Below are 19,080 nucleotides of genomic sequence, written 5' to 3'. Positions count from 1 at the left end.
TGTTACTGTCCTTCTGCTAATGATGTCATCTGTGGAGTTTCTCAGTTAGTTTTGATTGATCTTTATTCTCATTCTGAATTATATATAATTAAATATATCTATTTGTGTATTTGCATGGCAGGTGGCTTTTCCATTGGATGGCAGCTGGTGTTAATTTTAAGTTATCGGGGGCTGAACAATTAGAACATGTAGTGGTATCTTTGTGATTTTAAATTCTGTTTGTAAACCTCGTTCAGTGACGCTACAGTTTTTCCCTAAAGATAATCCTCCTATCCTACTCAATCAGACTCGTTCTCGGTGCTCCACCCTGTGACCTGAGGTTTTAGATTTTGGCTTATGGGCACAGTACTGTTACTACATTCGTGAACTCGCTGGATTCCTCTAGTAACTATTGAGCTGCTCTCCACTGCCTGCTCAGGCAGTTCCCTCCACACTGGTTCTCATCAGTATCCAAACGACTGTGCAATGGGTCTTCTGTTGAGTCTGGATTTGTCCGTTGCTCTGCTTGCCAAAGCAAACCATCATGACCTCCCAAGGCTCCCGACCCTGGCTCTTGAACATGGGTTACCTCTGCCTGTGTTAGAGCCTAAACACTTAGTATGGATTTTGTGCTTCAGCAATTAAGAGTGTGTGTGTGTGTGTGTGTGTGCTATAAAGTTGTTCTTTATAGGAAAGCAAATCTATCTTCAGATATTATATCCTGGACAGAAGCACAGTGCGATCACAAATAGCTTCAAGTTTTGTTCTCAAACAAGTCAGTCGCTTGGAAATAATCTGCAACCTTTGGGTTTTCCTTTCAGGTTTCGTTGTGTAATTCATAGCACATTGATTTTAGTCTTATTTTATTTTAGCTGGTTTTTCTTCATCATTGAAGCAAGAAGCTTCTGGATTGCCTCAGTTGAGGGGAAAATGTATTACTTTCTGGAGAAAAAAAAAATCGAAATGTGTTTGAGAAGGAAAAGGAGGGAGAGAAAGAGATTCGGAGAACAAGTGAGCATCAGACATTCCTGTCTAACTGGCACCTTCCCCAAATGCCCACCGTGCTCCAGGGGCCAGAACAAGGAGTGGAAATAAACCCGAGTCCCCGCAGGTGGCACGATCCAGCATCACCACCTCCCAGCATCCACATTAACAAACATCCGGAATCAAGAGCTGGAGCCTGGAACTGAATCCAGGCAACCTAGCCGCTCAGCCAAAAGCCTGCTTCTCAACTCCCTGTCTCCATCTTTCTCCTCCCCACCATTCACGCCCAATGGCAATGTAAGCACAGGGCATACTAGATCCTGAAGTATCAACTATATCATTTCTAGAGTTTTGGCAATGCTCAAAACAGTTTTTAAAAGCCATATTGCAGACGTGGGGAAGGAGTAAGCTGTTCACACACAGTGTCCTCCCGGGACTCCCACACAGAATCATTAAGAGCAGAACCCTGGTGACCCTCAGGGAAGAAGGGAACCGTTCCTACCGCTCTGACACTTGGCAATGCAGAGGAGGTGGTACAATCCCAAGGACGCTTGGTGCGTGATGGAAGGATCAGCGTGGGAACACAGAAGAGACAGCTCTGCGGCCAGGACCCCCAGACAAGGAGCATCAACACTGGTCTAATGGAGAAACACAGGAGGGCTCCTTGAGGATGCAGAGTCAGCATTCAATATCCCCATTTGATGCTTTCCTGGGTAAGGCTGGAACTGAAGGACAAGCTCAGGGTTTTCAAAATCTGTCTTTAAATCCTTACGCTGCTGGCCAGTTTCCTCATCCGCGATCACAAAGGCCACCTGGTAACACTCATGGTGAGGACAAAGGGTGACGTTGGCGATAAGAACATTCCTTGGAGGGTGTAATGAGTCAAATAACTTCTGTGGTATTAAACAAGCAGCGATGTGCTGATAGGGCTGGCGGTCAGTTTCTGGAATCTTTAAATGCTTGTTTCTTTGACCGCTGGACACGTCAAATGGTCCTGTCACTATGGAAGTGCCATGTTTCTCATCTTGGGATGACTGTGATCCCTCTCAGGGAAATTCATGTGTAAAAAAGTTCACACAATTTTCTATTATTGTCAAAGCCAACATTACAGCATACACACACACCTGTTCAACTACTTTGACACATAGGACGGATAAAAAAAAGTATGAATTTTGTATTTTTTTAACCAAAAAAAAAAGACTTTACTAAAATATAGGTTTGATCAATGAGTAGCGTGACTTCCTGACTGTTTTTATCTCTACGATAAGTGACTATTATTATTATTAAAAAAATTTTTATTAGATAGTTCTTTTGATGGCTGGAGCAGAGGTTGGTGGTTAAGTTTGGGCTGCTGGTAAGCGGTGCAGAGGAATCAGAAAGCTAGCTTCTTTTCATTTTCCTTCTCCTTTGCCTTGTCATGTCTGCTTCTCATGTTCTCGTGTGTGCATGTGTGTGTGTGTGTGTGTGTGTTTGCACATGCACTGGGGGCAGCAAGCAGAAAGTGGGAATGAGAGAGAGAGATGCCTGAGGCACAGTCAAAAAAGAACCTAGCTCAGGTGGATAGGTCACAAACAAACAAAAAATCGCACATGCCCCTGGGAGGACTCTCGATGCCACGCTGCTGGTCCTCGAGCGTGATGCGGGGAGGAGCGCTTCTTTGGCTGTTGGAAACTGAAGGAACAATATTGAGTGTTGGAGTTGCTCTAATCTCATGGCTCCATGGATCATTTGAAGAGAATGATCACTTTAAGAAAGTATTGCCAACAACATGAAGATGGCAGTCAGGATTGTGGTAACAGCTAAAGTCTTGGAAAGGGGATTCATGGAGAAAAAAATACTATGAAGTGTATAAGCAACATCAGAGGACGGAATAGGTGCTCAAATATATTTTTGGACAAATAACAACTGAGCTTTTAAACAACGTATCGTATAGAGATACACAGAGCAGGCCTGAAGGAAGCTCAAGTTTTAATTGATCAATATTATTTATAAGAGAAAACTGACTTCTGCAGAGTAATTTTGTTTCCATGATCATGAGCCTAGCTGTTAGTGTTCTGAAAAATGTTGTGATGCTGCCCCCTCGTGGCACTTATTGAGCATTAAAGAATAGAGATTAAATCCCTTGGTTTCCCCAAAAATATTCCAGTTAGAGCCAGAAAACTTCAGCCAAGAATTTGTCTGAAGTTTGTGCTACCTTTGCAGATTCAAACTGTCATGATTTCATGTTTGAAGGGTGGGTTGTGCTCAAGGGAGAATGAGCTTTGCAATAGCAATGCAGGGATGGAAGAAGGGAATAGACGTTGTGGTGTAGCAGCTTAAGCTGCCATTTGTGTTCCAGGCATCCCAGCTGAAACCTGGCTATTCTGTGCTGCTGATAGAGCTTCCTTCTAATGCCCTTGGGAAGGCAACGGATGATGGTTCCGTGGCTTGAAATGCTGCCATTCACGTGGGAGATCTAGATTATTCCCTAAATCATTGACCTGGTCTGGCCCTGAATGTAGTGAGCGTTTGGGGAATGACCCAGAGGATGGACAATCTCTCTCTCTCTGTCACTCTGCAGGTCAAATAAACAAACCCATCACAGGAAGATGAGGAAGCCACAGAGTTACAAAAGACAGCATGACAAACCGCCGTCACGTGCTCCTCTAGTGCAACTCACTAGGATAAGATATTCAAATCAAAGAACCACCTGTGACTAGCACAACGTTGTCATCAGATGCTTGGTGACAACATCACATTCACAGGGGACCGTACAGGTCATAGGCTTGAGCGGTGATTTTTCTTTGCTGAACCACCTGTACCTTTGTATGGAGAGCTCAAATCGTTTTAGAGGTAGGGAGTGTGGGCCTTCGCAGATGAGCGATTCAAACCTGTTAAACATGATACTTAGCTCTTCTTTGGAGCACTGAAATGGAAGACCACAAAAATAGAATTCCAACAAAACAGTGCATCTTCAGATATGCGATAGGTTTTATCTGGAATTGTTTGAGTGTATCTAAGATCTGGCTGTAAAAATAGTAAAAAAAAAAAAAAAAAAAAAAAAAAAAAAAAAAAAAGGCCCGGCGCGGTGGCTCAGTGGTTAAGGTTCTCGCCTTGCACGCCCGGATCCCATATGGGCGCCGGTTCTATCCCGGCAGCCCCGCTTCCCTTCCAGCTCCCTGCTTGTGGCCCGGGAAAGCAGTGGAGGACGGCCCAAAGCTTTGGGACCCTGCACCCGCGTGCGAGAGGCTCCTGGCTTTGGATCGGCATAGCATCGGCCGTTGTGCTCACTTGGGGAGTGAATCATCGGACGGAAGATCTTCCTCTCTGTCTCTCCTCTCTGTATATCCGCCTTTCCAATAAAATAATAATAATAATAATAATAATACATCTTTAAAAAATAGTAAAAAAAAATTTTTTTTAAATGGTGACATGAGATATTTTATATCTGCAGCCTCCTTGAAACTTGAACGCTTCTCCAATGACTCAAACAATCAGACAAGCCATTGGAAGAGTATATTTAAAAACTCCCTGTGAAGGCTGATGCTGTGGCCCCAATGGTTAAGCTGCAGCCTCAAACACTCGAATCCCATTCGGGCAATGACTTCAGTCATGGCTGGTCCATTTTCAACCCAATTCCCTGCTCATGTGTTTGGGAAAGCACGGCGATGGAGTCAAGTGTGTGGGCCCCTGACTCCTCATGTGGGAGGTCCAGAAGGAGTTCTTGGCTCCTGGCTTTGGCCTGGTATTTGGCTGTTGCAAACATTTGGATAGTGAACCAGTGGATGCAAGACTCTTCTCTATTTCAACTTAGTCAAACGAGTCTTTCAAAAAAATAAATCTGCATATATTGACATGAAAACATTAGGATATTATCGCTCAGAGAAGAAAAGCCAGGGGCAGAAGCAGCAGAACTACACGCGGATAGGATGCAAAAAAGCACTAAGCAATAATGCAGTGCATCTCCATGTATGCATGTGTTCATGGATGCGTGCATAGGAGGCAGGGCGCAGCTCACACTGAGAAGGCTAAGGACTGCCTGGTGGGCACAGTAATAAAGGCAGGCATAGGGCTGGCACAGTAGCCTAGCAGGTAAAGTCCTCACCTTGCACACGCCCTGGATCCCATACATGCCCTGGCTATCCTGCTTCCCTTCCAGCTCCCTGCCTGTGGCTTGAGAAAGCTGTCTAGGATGGTCCAAAGCCTTGGGACGCTGCACGCACAAGGAAGACCCAGAAGAAGCTCCTGGCTCCTGGCTGTAGATCGGCTCTGCTCCGTTGTTGTGGCCACTTGGGGAATGAATCAGCAGATGTTCTTCCTCTCTGTCTGTCCTCCTCTCTGTAGATCTTACTTCCCAATAAAAATAGCTAAATCTTTAAAAATAAACAAAGGGAAATGTAACTTGTATTTCTAGCAGCTTTAACATGAAAGCGCTTGAGAATTACATGTTAACATTTTTTAAAATAAAAAAATAATCTATTAATCTCGAGACAAAAGAAGAGCATGAACATGCAGATAAGGGAAAGATAATAAGGCATTTAGAAATAACATTGATTCTGATGCACAGAGAAATCAAGAAATTGGATAAAATATTCAGCTTGGCTCATTCCGATTATTTCTGTGAAGTAAAATGCATGTTTATCAAATGTCTGAGTCCTTCTCCTCATATCAATGCAAACCCTGCAAGATATCGACTCCTTTCTGAACACACCAACCTGTGGGTGCCATCCTACCAGGCGGCACCTACTGCTCTCCAGACCCAAGACCGAGTGAGTAGTGCTACAGAAATTCAGTTCTCAAAGTGAGCGACATTTTTGCATCTGGGTACTTACATAGCCACAGACCTTCTTGGATGCGAAGCTCAGCACCCTGCTGATGGTCACCATCACTCTCGCCTGCAGGTAGAAACGGTCCTTACTCATCCACACAGCCATCTCCTGTTGGAAATGCAAACATCACTCCAGAACCATGCCATGTCCATATCCTGAAGTCCCCCTCTTGCTCGTTTCTAACTTCTCCATTACAGGAGTTCCTACGTTCTATTGATTATTTCATACTTAATTTAGCTCAAAAATGCATGTAGGGTTCTATCATATCGACCGTAACAACCACATCTTGATTTTGTATGATTCATTGCTGTTATGTATTTACTAATAGTACTGCAAGAGTCACTGTCCGGCAATATGAAATGCTCAGCAACCAACTGTCACATCCCTTCATTTTCTTGAACCGTGACTACTTTTTGAAAAAGGAAAAAGACATAATATGCCTTTCAATTTTAAAACAGAATTGAACTTTTATTTGATCCTAAAGAGGCATTTTTGCTCATAATTATTTTGCAAATTCACCATCTGGAGGTCTCCTGGCTAATTGTTAGAGAATACCATGAAGAGACAGCTCGGCTAGAAAGTTCTCACTCATTACAATGAAAAATCTGTCTTGGATGGTGCTGTAGTCTAGCGGCTAAAATCCTTGCCTTGCATGCACCAGGATCCCATATGGGTGCTGTGCTGTGTCCCAGCTGCCCCACTTCCCTTCCAGCTTCCTGTTTGTGGCCTGGGAAAGCAGTCAAGGACTGTCCAAAGCCTTGGGATCCTGCATCCATGTGGGAAACCTGGAAGAAGTTCCTGGTTCCTGGTTCATGGCTGCAGATCAGCTCAGCTCCAGTCATGTGGCCACTTGGGGAGTGAATCAACAGATGGAAGATCTCCCCCTCTGTCTCGCCTCCTCTCTATGTTTCTCTTTCCAATAAAAATAAATGTATCTTAAAAAAAAAAAAAACTCTGTCTTGCCAGGCTTTCTATTTGTGCTAAATCTTTAGGTACAAGAACAATTTCTAATCTTGGTAATGAGAAAGATTTGTGCATATCTCACAAGGCAATATTAACAGACTCTTAAGATCCTGTTATAGTCCATTTTATATTAGCCAGTGGTTGGCCAATCTGTCCACTCTTGTCACACCTGTTGTGGAAACTCCTCTGAGGTTGATTTCCTAAAACAGAAGAGTTTCTAAGTCTCCAAGGTATCAGTTTCTGCTTATTGTAAACGTGAATTCCCAGTCTTTTTTGGCAGGGGTGGGGAAAGTTAGGTGTGATAAAGAACCAAGTGATTAAGTAGCAGACTCCCAAATGAGGGTGGCTCCTCCACACGTCAGTATTACATACTGTTTTACCCCCTTTTCTCTTTCCATTTTCTTACTAGGAAATAAGAGTGTTAATACTAAAGTTTTCATAGGATTATTGTTAGGATTAAATGAGATTAACCATAGGCTCAACAGGGTATCTGACACAGATTAAATGCTCAATCAATGAAAGTTGCTGATGGTGGCATTGGGTGGTTAAAAGAGAATGCATGATTTTTTTTTTTGTTTCAATTCCAATTACTTTTGCTATAAATTTTACCTCTTCATGTTTCCTATTCATTTGTGTCTTTCTCAGTAAGGCCCTGTGAATCATTAATAGGTCATTTATATGAGACCTATTTTGGTTGTTTTTAAGCACATGATGTTGTAAATGTCCCTTTCAATACTGTTCTTGATACATCTTATGGCCATTGATATTCTTGTTTTTGCTGTTATTTCTTCAGCACCACATGGGTAATATGGTAGCAATAATTTCTACAAGAAAGTTTTTTAATTTCTTTGTCATTCTGCAGCCTGTTGTTTATTTTTTCACTATATTTATTTATTTTTTATTATTATCATTTTACGAAACAGTTCCATAGGCTCCTGGTAGTTCCCTTATCCTAGCCCCAATCCCATCCCCCCAGGTCCTCTATATCATTACTAAAGTATAGTTCTTCATACACAGTCTTATGTCCATCATTGCGGGCATGGACAATGGCAGAGAGTCCAGCACCCTATGGTCAAGATAGAGTGAACAATTTCATTGTAAGTCCATCTTTTTCAGGAAGTAGAAATGTATACTGCATTGTATCCTCATTCCTTCCAGCAAGTTTCAGGTCTGGCTTCTTATGTTAGATTTCCACTATGGTATCCACAGCCTCAGCTCCTGACTCACCACTCTCCACCTGCTGTGATACCATACTGAGGTTGCACTGTTGTCTCTGCAACCTTTCTCCCACTTTCAGTTGGAGCAGGTCCCAGGATTAGGGAGACACCAGGTGTCTTATATAGCTAGGCTGTCGGTGGTGCTGATCTTGCCAGAACCTGTTGAACGTTAGGTCTGGGTGCCACATGGACCTATTTTGACCCGTACAATGCCACACTCTGTATTATTTTCCTGTGGGACCAGTGCAATCCACTGAACTCGGTGAGTTCTCACGAGCTCGGCACATGCATAGTTCACTGTTGTCCCCTGCAGTCCTAAATGTTTGCCATAGTGTAAAAAATGGCATATGATGTGCCACTACTAGAGTTCTTGATCTGCTGGCCATCAGATCTGAGGACTCCCCAGACGTGTCTTGGGTGGAACCTGTAGAATGCCACGTTGATGCAGTTCACTGAGTCAGGAATGAGTTTACTCCCAGCTCAGTTTATGCTCAGTCCTTTCCCTTGCCTTTGCCTTCTTATGCAAAATGGTGCCCAGTTCAGGTCTAGGGGGCTGACAGATCCATCCATCTGGGATCTGTTGCTCTGTTTCTGCTTCTGGTCAAATCAAACAGACCAGCAGGTCAGACAGTTCTTTGTCTGGATTCACCTCCCAAGCTCCCAGTGAAAGTCCCTTCCCACCCGGTTGCTGGTTGAGTTCCGGCTGCTGGTGGAGTTCAGATGACCATTAGCTGAATGGCACTGGAGTATCAGTCACCACAACCCCACACCGCTATTCCCACTGCTTTCGTGTGTCTGTCAGCCTCCAGGTACCCCTCTGCTGTTGTTCTGTCCTTTCCTATTTCCTGGAAAGTATCCTCTCTGCTTCATCCTGATTAAATGTTTTTCCATCCATTTAAACGTGTCCCCATCCTATTCCGCCGTCTTCATTCCATGAAGCATGTTGTTTGACTTCATGTTGATGTAGATTTCCTGTTTTCCTCCCTGTTGTGGATTGTGTTTTCTGGCTCTGTATTTAAGGGGATGTGTAGTACAAGTGTAGCAGGAACTGACATTTCCAGATGCGGAAGCATAGCGCAGTGTGCATCTCTGCATCCAGATCAAAGATGGACTTCAAGTAAAATTGCTGAATAAAGCGTGAGTGTAGGGTGCTGGACTCTCCGACACTGTCCATGCCTACAGTCTCGGGGAAACACTTCAATAGTGAAATGATGGCTTTATGACTCCTCATGAAGAACTAACCATTGTAATACTAGGGGGGAAATCAATAGGAGGGAAGGGACTTGGGGAGGGGAACAGGAAATCCCAGAGCCTATGGAACTGTATCACAAAATAATAACAATAATAATAACAAATAAGAGCATCCATCTCCTCAAAATTTATTTCTTAAGATGTATGCCTCTATAGTTGAAGTAAAGGAAAACTGTTTCATTTTGGAACTAATTTTACTCCCTGTTAGGTGAAGACAAGTGCTTGAAAGAGATGCAAACATGACACATGGGAAATAAGTGAGTTCTCTCCTTGTGTTCAGAACGATAAAATTTCAGTGACCGCCACAGGCACGAACAGCCGAGTGGAATGGCTCCTTGGGGGAAGGGAGACTTGACTTTCAGGTTCTTCCCAGCCTGGAGGCTTTTTGACTACCACAAGTGCATCAATTGGGCCATGTGGCTCCCCTGGTGAGGGCCCGGTGGTCCAGGCTCCAATGGCATTAGGTAAAGCCTTTGGGACACCTTGTGGTGCATTCTGGGGATTTAGAGGGTTTGGATTTTCATGGGAAAAGAGGATAGCACAGGTGGTGGTGATTTATGACACGTGGGTTCAAGCCCAGGTGATGAATTACTGCTGAGGGACTTCCATTGATAAGGCCGCTGTACGTGGATGTGAGAGATGGGCTGAGACCAAATGGTTTTAGGGGGAGACGCAGGAGGGCCTTTAATGGCCAGGCTGAAGTTTGAGCACACATGGACGACCTGAGCTGGGTAGTTAGCACCACTCACTGGCATATGCTAAATTTAAGGCTGGGGCCTACCAGTGAGAGTCAGAACAGGAGGTGGGGGATGTTATGTTAGGAAGGGCCATGATGATATTAGTATGTGAGAGAATCAGGTCTGGTAGCAGACTATGTGGGAGAGATGTGGGCTCACCCCTGTGGAACTGCAATCTTTGTTGGCATGCCCAAGAGCTGTAGATGGGAACAAGCCTGGCTAGGGAGCTAAGGGGATGCCCCAACTGGTTGTGATTTCCACTAATGAGAATGAGAGCCAGATTGGTGGTAGTAGGATGGGCTGGACATGGCTACAGCCTCCATCAGTGCAGATGTGGACTGGGTCTGGGAACTGGCAGACTGGGTTAGATTCCAGCACTCACTGGTACTTATGAGAGCCAGGATGGGTGTAGAATAAGCTGGGTTAGGTCTTGACCCCTGCTGAACCATACGAAAGTTGTGTTTGGGTGCGGACCAGGTATTGCTGGGATGCAACACCCAACAATTAAAAACCAGAAAGGGTGTGGGCCAGTTGAGCAAAGCCAATGTTTTTGCTAGGACAGGAGGTGGCCAAGGACCCATAGGTGTGCAGAACTGCCACTGGGTGGAAACCCAATAGAGAAGCTTAGAAAACTCCTTCATCAGGATGCAATCCCTGTGGATGAGTGCAAGTGTCAAAGCAAGGAGCAGCCAAGACCATGCCAGGTAACAGTACTGTAGATCAAGTCTGGGGACAGACCAGGCTGGGTAAATATGTAACATCACCAGCAGATCTGAGAACCAGGACAGGATGCAGGAGGAGCCAGGTGAGGCCACAACACCAGCCAGTTCACATTAGGGCTGGGACAAGGATCAGGCTGGGCTGGGATAGGCTGCAGCACCCACTAGCAGGAGCCGGAACTGGGAGCAGATTAGACTCGCCAGGCTGCACGATAAGATGGTGGATACTGAGGTAAGAGGATCATGTCAGCGTGGGGTAGGTGGTGTCAGATTCATGAGCCAAGGGTCTGGTGGGGCTCAGGTTGCCTGGCCTGGGTCCTGGGACCTGCCTAGCAGGTAGGTGCTGGGTTCATGAGCCCCAGGGGATCTGGCAGGGTTCGAGTAGCTTGACGCGGGTCCTGGGTCCACCTGTGTGGAGGTGCCACATTCATGAGCCCCAGTGGTGGGGGATTGGGCCAGACTCAGGTCACCTGGCCTGAAGCCCCTGTGCCCACCTGTGAGGTAGGTGCCAGGTTCATGATCCCTGAAGGTTGGGGATCTGGTGAGGCTCAGGTTACCTGGTCAGGGTCTCGTGGCCTGTCTGCAAAGGGGGTGGGGAGTGACATGTTCGTGAGCCCTAGGGTCAGGGATCTGGCAAGGCTCTGGTCACCTGACCTGGTTCTCTTGGCCTGCCTGCATGGGGGTGCTGGGTTTGTGACCCTTGAGGGTGGAGGATCCAGTGGGGCTCCAGCCACCTGGCTCAGGTCCTGGGTTTGTGCTCCCAGGGCCTGGGGATCGGGTGGGGCTTGGGTCGCCTGTCCCAGGTCCTTGGACTCATCTGCAAGAATATGACCTCTTCAGTGAAAAAGATGGAGCAGTGGACACAGACCCAGATGTACACGGAGAATATGGCAGCCCATTTGGTACCATAGCAGAAAGAGAACGGAGCAAATCGGACAACTATCCCAACTAAATGATGATCAAAATCTGGGTGAGTGGAAACTTGAGCTTGACTAGAGCAGCCAATGGACATTGGATGGACTACATCATTGGATCAGTGAAACAGACAGCATACCCCCTGGGTTGATGTTGCATGGCGGTTCCCCATCCCTGGGTCCTGGGACATTTGGGAAGCCAAGTGTAGCTTCCCCCTTTATCTCTCCCCTTTTCCCCAGAAACAGAAAATTTGGAAATAATGATTTCATCCACTTATCCCTAATCCTGAAGCCTTCCCACCATGCTCAAACATGTAATTATCACGAAAAGTTTTGGAAAAAACAGTAAAATGTCTTATTTTCTTTTACTTTACCTTTAAGATCTGTAGTTTGTAGAGATCTTTAGATACTAAGATGAGAAGAGTGTCTTCATATATGTTTAAAGTATTTTGGTGTAAACTCTGGAATACAAAAAAGTCCTAGAGCTATCTGTTCAATCACAACTAAAATTCATAGTTTTGCATCAGATGTCTGCAGTCCACCACCCCATAAACTGAAGGTAAGGAAGAAGTGGCCATGCTAACGTTACCACACTCAGAGCCTCACAGCAACAATTTCTTTCCCAGCTTACGAAGCAAGCACACTCACAGAAATGTAAAGCAGAAACCAGAGATATTGCTGATCTTCCCAGAGGATTTTTCCTATCTCCACTTCCCTCTGCTCCCATTCCCTTCTTGGTAGCACCTGCTCATAAACTCTGCTATCACTGAGAGCATCTGTATCCGTTTGCTCCTTGAAGTCCTATGTAATTTATGAAGTCCTATGGTTTGTGGAATTCATACAAAATCCAGAGTGTGGAGAGCGGAGCCGCGCCTCAAAGATGGCACTTGTTGATCATTGTTTCGTGGCACAAAGGTGGTAAACAGGTTTCGGGAAGTTACTGAGGATTGGGACGAGCACGCAGGGAAGCTGCGTGACCTAAGTCATGATTGGTGTGCTTGCCGCATGATGTGAGGAGCTGTGTATGGATTGGTTTGTGTAATGTAAAAAAGTTGTGGGTAAAAAATAGTTAAAGAGGAGATTCCCCCAGGCGTGTGGCTATCGCTAGGGCTGTAACTGCTTTCGCTTTGCTGCTACGCTTGAAGTCTTAAGCAATAACTCTTACAACTGCTGTAACTGCTTTCACTTTGCCGCTACCCTTGAAGTCCACAGAAATAAACTTTTCAAAGAGTCTTTACCGTATCGGGGTCTTGCTCGCGGGATGAGGGACCCCGATACCAGAGATAGAAATTTGTTCTAGAAAAGACGATTGCCTCATTCTATCTAAGAAAATCCAAGGAGAAAATAATAAAGACTGTACCCTCTGAGATGCAACATGCAGGAAGGCTGTGGTGCCTGCCATGGTATTCTTACGATGCAAGGAAAGTACAGCTTACCACCAGGTCTGTTGTATCCTCAGCACCAGTCCCCCTCGCTTTCACTTCCTCAAGACTTGGTATGGAAAACACCATTTTAAAGGACAACTCTATCAGCTGCAGTTGAATTTCGTACTGTATAGCAGGCTCCACATAGCTGTCAAGAAAAAAAACTATGATGATTAAATGCTTAACAAACACAAATGTCCCCTAACATTAGGAACTCTCTTCTGGTGATAAAAGGACTGGAAAGTGAGGGCCAGGGCTTGTTTTTACATTTAACGCACGTGCTACATATGCTCTTTAAAATGACAGGTGGCATTTTAAATATGAAGGAATGAATTTTCTCATAGTTATCATCCGCAAAAGATTCTTTTGAAATTAGATAGGTTTCTCCATACACATACTTTTGTGAAATATTGTTACACTCCCAGTCATGTCCGCAAACCGACACTAAGCTTTCGGAGTCCAACTGTGTGATACCACAATTTCTAATTGATGGTACTACACTTTTTACGTATTAATTCTACATTTCTGAATTGAGGATAGCTGCACCCTTAAATTCAATGCAAAGCAAATATGCCCATCACCAGCTGGAAAGATTACCGGTTGACCCATGTAACACAGAAAGATGGGGGGGAAATATTGAGACCAAGGTAGATGTTGCTGAATTTGGAGTATTTTTCAACTTTTTTTTTTTCACAATTGTGATATTTTTGAAAGCTAAAGTTTTCATGATATTCAATGAAAAAAAGAGAACATGAAAAAAATTATACCTGGAGTTTGTGGCTAGGATCATGGACTGATAAGAAATCATGCCTGTATATGCTTCCCACAAACTTGCAGCTTTATTCTCCTATGCACCACAGAAGAGTAAAATCAATGATTATAGTCAGTGAAGTGCACAACACTGCAGTGAATTCTCCATTTTATAGAAACTAAAGAGGCTCAATCATGCTTGAAAACAACCTCAAGGATTCTCAGAAATGTTGAGATCAGAAAATGTATAATTTAAGCTAGCTAGCATGTCTGCCCAAGCGGTGGGCTTTTCCAATCCCCGCTGTTTTTCTGTCATTTGCATCCCTAGATGGCATGGGGTTAGAGAGCCTCCTTCCCAGGCACACTTCTGAAGTCCCCTGTTAACTGGAACTCAGTGCGGAGTCTCCCTACAGACACGCAGGCAGAGAGCTCAGCGCAATGGCTCAATGGCTGAGTCCTCATCTTGCAAGCGCTGGAATTCAATATGGACACTAGTGTCTGGTCCAGCTGCTCCATGTCCAATCCAGCTCCCTGCTTGAGGCCTAAAAATCAGCAGAGGACGGCCCGAGGCCTTGGAACTCTGTACCCGCATGGAAGCCCCAGAAACAGCTCTGCCACCTGGCTCGAGATCCACTCCTTTCTGGCCATTGAGGCCATTCGGGGATTGCACCAGCAGATGCAAGAGCTTTCTGTCTCTCTCTAAATCTCATCTGCCTTTCCAATAAGAACAAATACATCTTTTTTTTTTTTTTTTCAAATGCCAGCAGAGCCATTTAATTCAGGCTTGCTGAAGAAATGATTAAACTCATGCTATTCAAGGAAAATCAAAGTCAGTATATGGCTGTCTAACATTTTAAAAAGATAGTTAAAACAATTCCATTAACATATCATAACGGTTTTCAGGAATGATAGGATTCAGTTAGCCAAGAGAACATTGAAAAGAAGACTAAAGCTGGAGGCGACTGCCCCGTCTGATTTGTTGCACGACTTAAGCTACAGTAGTTTCGACTGTATGGACAGGTATAAATGCGGGTTCGTAGCTTAACAGGATGAGGCTAATCAACTCTGTTAGGATGCCAACAACACACAATGGGGAAGGATCGTCACTCCGATTAATGTTAAGACAATTAGAAACACACAGGCAGAGAAACCAAATCCGATCATCTTTACGCCATTTGTAAAAATCAAGCCAACCATGGGGGGAGGGTTGTGGGTGGGGTGGGGGGAGTCCCAGTGCCTATAAAACTGTTTCACATAATACAATGTTATTAACAATTAAAAATTAAAAAAAAAAATCAAGCCAATAACGGCTCAAAAACCCAACCCTAATTCCTGACACAGGAAAATTACTACAAGAAACTATAGAAAATCAAGTTTAATATTCTATTGAAATTGACATTTTTGGAATATGGACAAGCAAATTAAACACAAAAGGGAGATTTCATAAAGCTGAAGTTTCTGCACAGAAAAGAATCAACAAAAATGAAAAGTCACCGATGGAATAAAAAGCGTTTGAAAGTCGCATTCCTGACAACGCACTGCAATTTAACATGTGGAAACACTTAGAAGAAAAAAGAACAAAAGCAAATAATTAAAATTTAAAGTCAAAATGTTTAAAATTGCCAAAAAAAGAAAAAAACGGAGTAGCGATTTTTCAAAAAAAAAAGATACATCAATGGCTCAACAGGTATATGAAAATGCTGCTCAACATCAATGATTACTCTCACCTCACACTTCTTAAGATGAATAATCTTAAAAAAAAAAAAACAAGAAATTGACAAATGCTGTTGAGGGGACAGAGAAAAGAGAATCTTCATATACTGTTGATGGGAATAAAAATAGCCAGAATGGAAAATACTGTGGAACTAAGAAATTATTAAAAGTGTAACTGTCATGTGATCCAGCAATGTCACTTAGGAATACACACCCAAAATTGTTATTTCAGAGACGCCTGTGCTGTCTTGTTCTGGGAAGCATTGTTCCCAAGGGCAAGACTTGGAATTGGCTTGGATAAAGAAAATATGGATGATATATAATGGAGTTTATTCTTTTTTTTTCTTCTGTTTTTATTGGAAAGGTGGATATCCAAAGAGGAAGAGAGACAGAGAGGAAGATCTTCCGTCCAATGGTTCACTCCCCAAGTGACCACAACGGCCAGAGCTGAGCCAACCCTAAGCCAGGAGCCTCCTAAGAGTCTCCCACGAGGGTGCAGGGTACCAAAGCCTTGGGCTGTCCTCCACTGCTTTCCCAGGCCATAAGCAAGGAGCTGGATGGGAAACAGGGCCACTGAGACAAGAACTGGTGCCCACATGGGATAATGGACACGTGCAAGGCAAGAACTTTAGTTACTAGACTACCGCACTGGGCCTCAACTATTATACTTCTAACAGATAGTAGGGTCATCTCTCACTGAGAGTGCTGTGATTAAGATATGGTTTGCCTCCATCTGGAGCGGCGAACATGTGTTGGAAACTTGGAAAGGGATATGAAATAATAGAGTGATGGTTACTGGAGGCTTTCCATGGAAGGGATTAAAGTATAAAGTAGTTCTTATGGGACGTCTGAGAGGGTTGTTATAAAAGGTAGACTGGGTCACCCACACTCTCCAGTCTCCTGCCTTGTGCTGTGACCTCTGGCTCTTGCATGTGTCCCTGCCATAGTGTCGCATCCACCGAATCCACCACAGGGACTTCACGAAGGTGGAGTAGTTGTCAGTGGTGAGCCCTTGGTTCTCTAGTACTGTGAGTTAAATAAACTGCTTTGTGTGTGTGTGGGTGTGTGTGTGTTTGTGTATACACAGTTACCATTGGCAAATCCCCACTTTACAATTCTAATTAGAGGAAAATCAAGAGTTGGCAAATTCAAATTGAAAGCTATTATCTTGATTTCTACGTTCTTACTAGGGCATCCATCTCCACCACAGAAATAAAGAATTTTGGCGGTTTAAGGGCAAAGGAATGAAATGAATGATATTGTATTAAGGCTAAAAGAAAATAATTAAAGTGGAAGATTTGTGAGGGACATTCACCAATATGCATAATAATCCCTTTACAAGTGTAGGCCCCGGTCTCCCAAGGGTTAACTCCACAGCACAGCTTGTTTCTCAAGGGTGTAACAGAAAGGGCAATCATGGCCTGATACATTTAGCCTGTGGCTCCACTGCAATTTCCCTCCTTCCTGCTTCCCATTGTTGCATGTCCTTGGGGGAGCTTAGGTGTGGCTTAACCATTGGGAGGATCCTGGGAGGGGCCAAGCAGACTATAAAAGATGCAGCTTGACTTCAAATAAATGGGCATTCTCCTCACATGAATGACCCACTGTGTCTGTGTGTTGTCTGTCTTGTCTGTCTTGTCTGTCTCATAACCCTAGTCCCTCCGCTCAACTCGGAGCTCGGGGTACGTGGCGACGCGGGTGTTGCCAACATACAAGAACAAGAGATTCATTACATTTTTATTTATTTATTTATTTATTTAAAGATTTATTTATTTTTATTACAAAGTCAGATATACAGAGAGGAGGTGAGACAGAGAGAAAGATCTTCCATGCAATGATTCACTCCCCAAGTGAGCGCAACGGCTGGTACTGTGCCAATCTAAAGCCGGGAACCAGGAACTGCTTTCAGGTATCCCACACGGGTGCAGGATCCCAAAGCTTTGGGCCGTCATCTACTGCTTTCCCAGGCCACAAGCAGGGAGCTGGATGGGAAGTGGAGCAACCGGGATTAGAACCAGTGCCCATTTGGGATCCCGGGGCGTTCAAGGCGAGGACTTTAGCCACTAGGCCACTCCGCCGGGCCCGTCATTGCAGTTTTAGATGCAGACTTGCAGCTTGGTCCAACCATGAAAAGTGGATTATCTCTAGAACTATCCCTTTGATGGAACTTTGAAAGTGCTGTGCCAATTTTACTAATGCAGATTCTAAAAAAAAAGGAACATGTGTACAGCACAGTACAAAGGGGCACATTAGGCAGTTTCCAAGTGTTTCCTCTTGGCAGGTCCAATGCCATGGTTCCAGGTAGTGGTTCTCTGTGCCTCGTCCAGGAACAGGCATTAGTAGGCATGCTAACACTACTCGTTTTGAATAGCAGTTATCATTTCCAGGGTACAAGAAGGGCATAATTGTTTCATTTTGTGCTACCTTTGTCACTGTGTTTCTCCCTCTTCCCCATCGTTTGTTGCCACAAAGCTTTCTTCTGCATTGACTATTTCAAGTCCAAACACAAAAATTTTCCATCACTTTGGATGATCAGAACAGGCTCCTTGTCATCAGGAAGCTAGAATCTTCTTATTTAAAAATGTTGAACTGCATACTTTGTTCACAAGTCTTCCCCAAGCCCCAGGGAAAGCACAGTTTGGGGTTTTTATGGTCAGCGTTGGGTTTTAGAGCAGTGCTTCTGTCACTGGATTCCTTGAGTTTGTGTTGTGACTCTGCCACTTGGCAACTTGATGGGTCATCTTTAGGTTCTGCTTCCCCGTTTGCAAAGTGGGGGTAACTGACCCCAGGACTTCCCCCCAACAACTGTGAAGAATGAAGAAGTCTTTCATTCCAAGCATCTAGGCCCAGCACGTTATAAATTCCCTGCGTTGAGTTGCCTGTCCCCTATTCCCCTGAGTTTCCCCTATCTTTGTTTCTCTGTTGTGACAGAGACATAAGGAACCTGTTGTCAGCCACAGCACACTTTCATATCTCTTGCCTGTTTCTCATTGCTTCTGACCCAAGAAGTTGTGGTCACCAACAGCTCTCCTAAGAGGTAGCCGTATTCCTAGAGATTTGGCACTTGCTATTTTATTTCATTTTCTTGGTTTATGATACAATTCCATAGAATCTAGGATTTTATGGAATCCTAGATCAAGACTCAGGTACATGTTCTGAATGAAGCTAATTACACATAGATCTTTATTTTAGAAATCATGAAATACACATCCCCTTGGCCCTTGCACAGGGTGTTCCCAGTGGGCAGAAGCTCCCAGTGAGATGACTGAGATGCCTGCGGTATCTGGCAACGCTTCTGTTTATTTTACATAATCTAGAATTCTGTTGGAGTAAGACACTCCCTTACATCATTAAATCTTCGCAGTTTTGAACTCCTTGGCAAAGCTCTGAAGAATTTTGAGAGTGGGCATCTGCCCAAAACGTCACTCTTACCCACAACACCCACAGCGTCTCCTCACATGAGCTTGGGATATACTCGTTGCCGTAAGTAGGTGCCATGGGACACCAGGTACACCTCTATCTTGGAATTCAAACACTCTTTCCCTTCCTTCTGAGTGTTGGCAACTTCCAGATGAACAGTATGCGAATTTCCTTCATCAAACTCTCTCCTCACCTAAGAGT

The 19,080-nt window shown here is 44.3% G+C and overlaps 1 protein-coding gene across 1 annotated transcript in view; it reads right to left on the bottom strand.

Moving 5' to 3' along the window:
* MROH9 (maestro heat like repeat family member 9) overlaps nucleotides 1–19,080 on the bottom strand; it is a 53,412-nt gene that overhangs the window by 31,256 nt on the left and 3,076 nt on the right. Inside the window, exons 3-7 of the mRNA XM_040986792.1 lie at nucleotides 13,764–13,843; nucleotides 13,009–13,144; nucleotides 11,947–12,033; nucleotides 5,775–5,879; nucleotides 1,466–1,601 (exon numbers count right to left, since the gene is read on the bottom strand). Coding sequence (XP_040842726.1) covers nucleotides 1,466–1,601; nucleotides 5,775–5,879; nucleotides 11,947–12,033; nucleotides 13,009–13,144; nucleotides 13,764–13,843 — 544 coding nt within the window. The remainder of the gene's footprint in view (nucleotides 1–1,465; nucleotides 1,602–5,774; nucleotides 5,880–11,946; nucleotides 12,034–13,008; nucleotides 13,145–13,763; nucleotides 13,844–19,080) is intronic.

Source organism: Ochotona curzoniae, unplaced genomic scaffold (genome assembly GCF_017591425.1).
Source record: "Ochotona curzoniae isolate NIBS_2020 unplaced genomic scaffold, NIBS_Ocur_1.0 contig_4558, whole genome shotgun sequence".
NCBI classification, from domain to species: domain Eukaryota; kingdom Metazoa; phylum Chordata; class Mammalia; order Lagomorpha; family Ochotonidae; genus Ochotona; species Ochotona curzoniae.
This window is presented reverse-complemented; position numbering and strand designations above follow the sequence as displayed.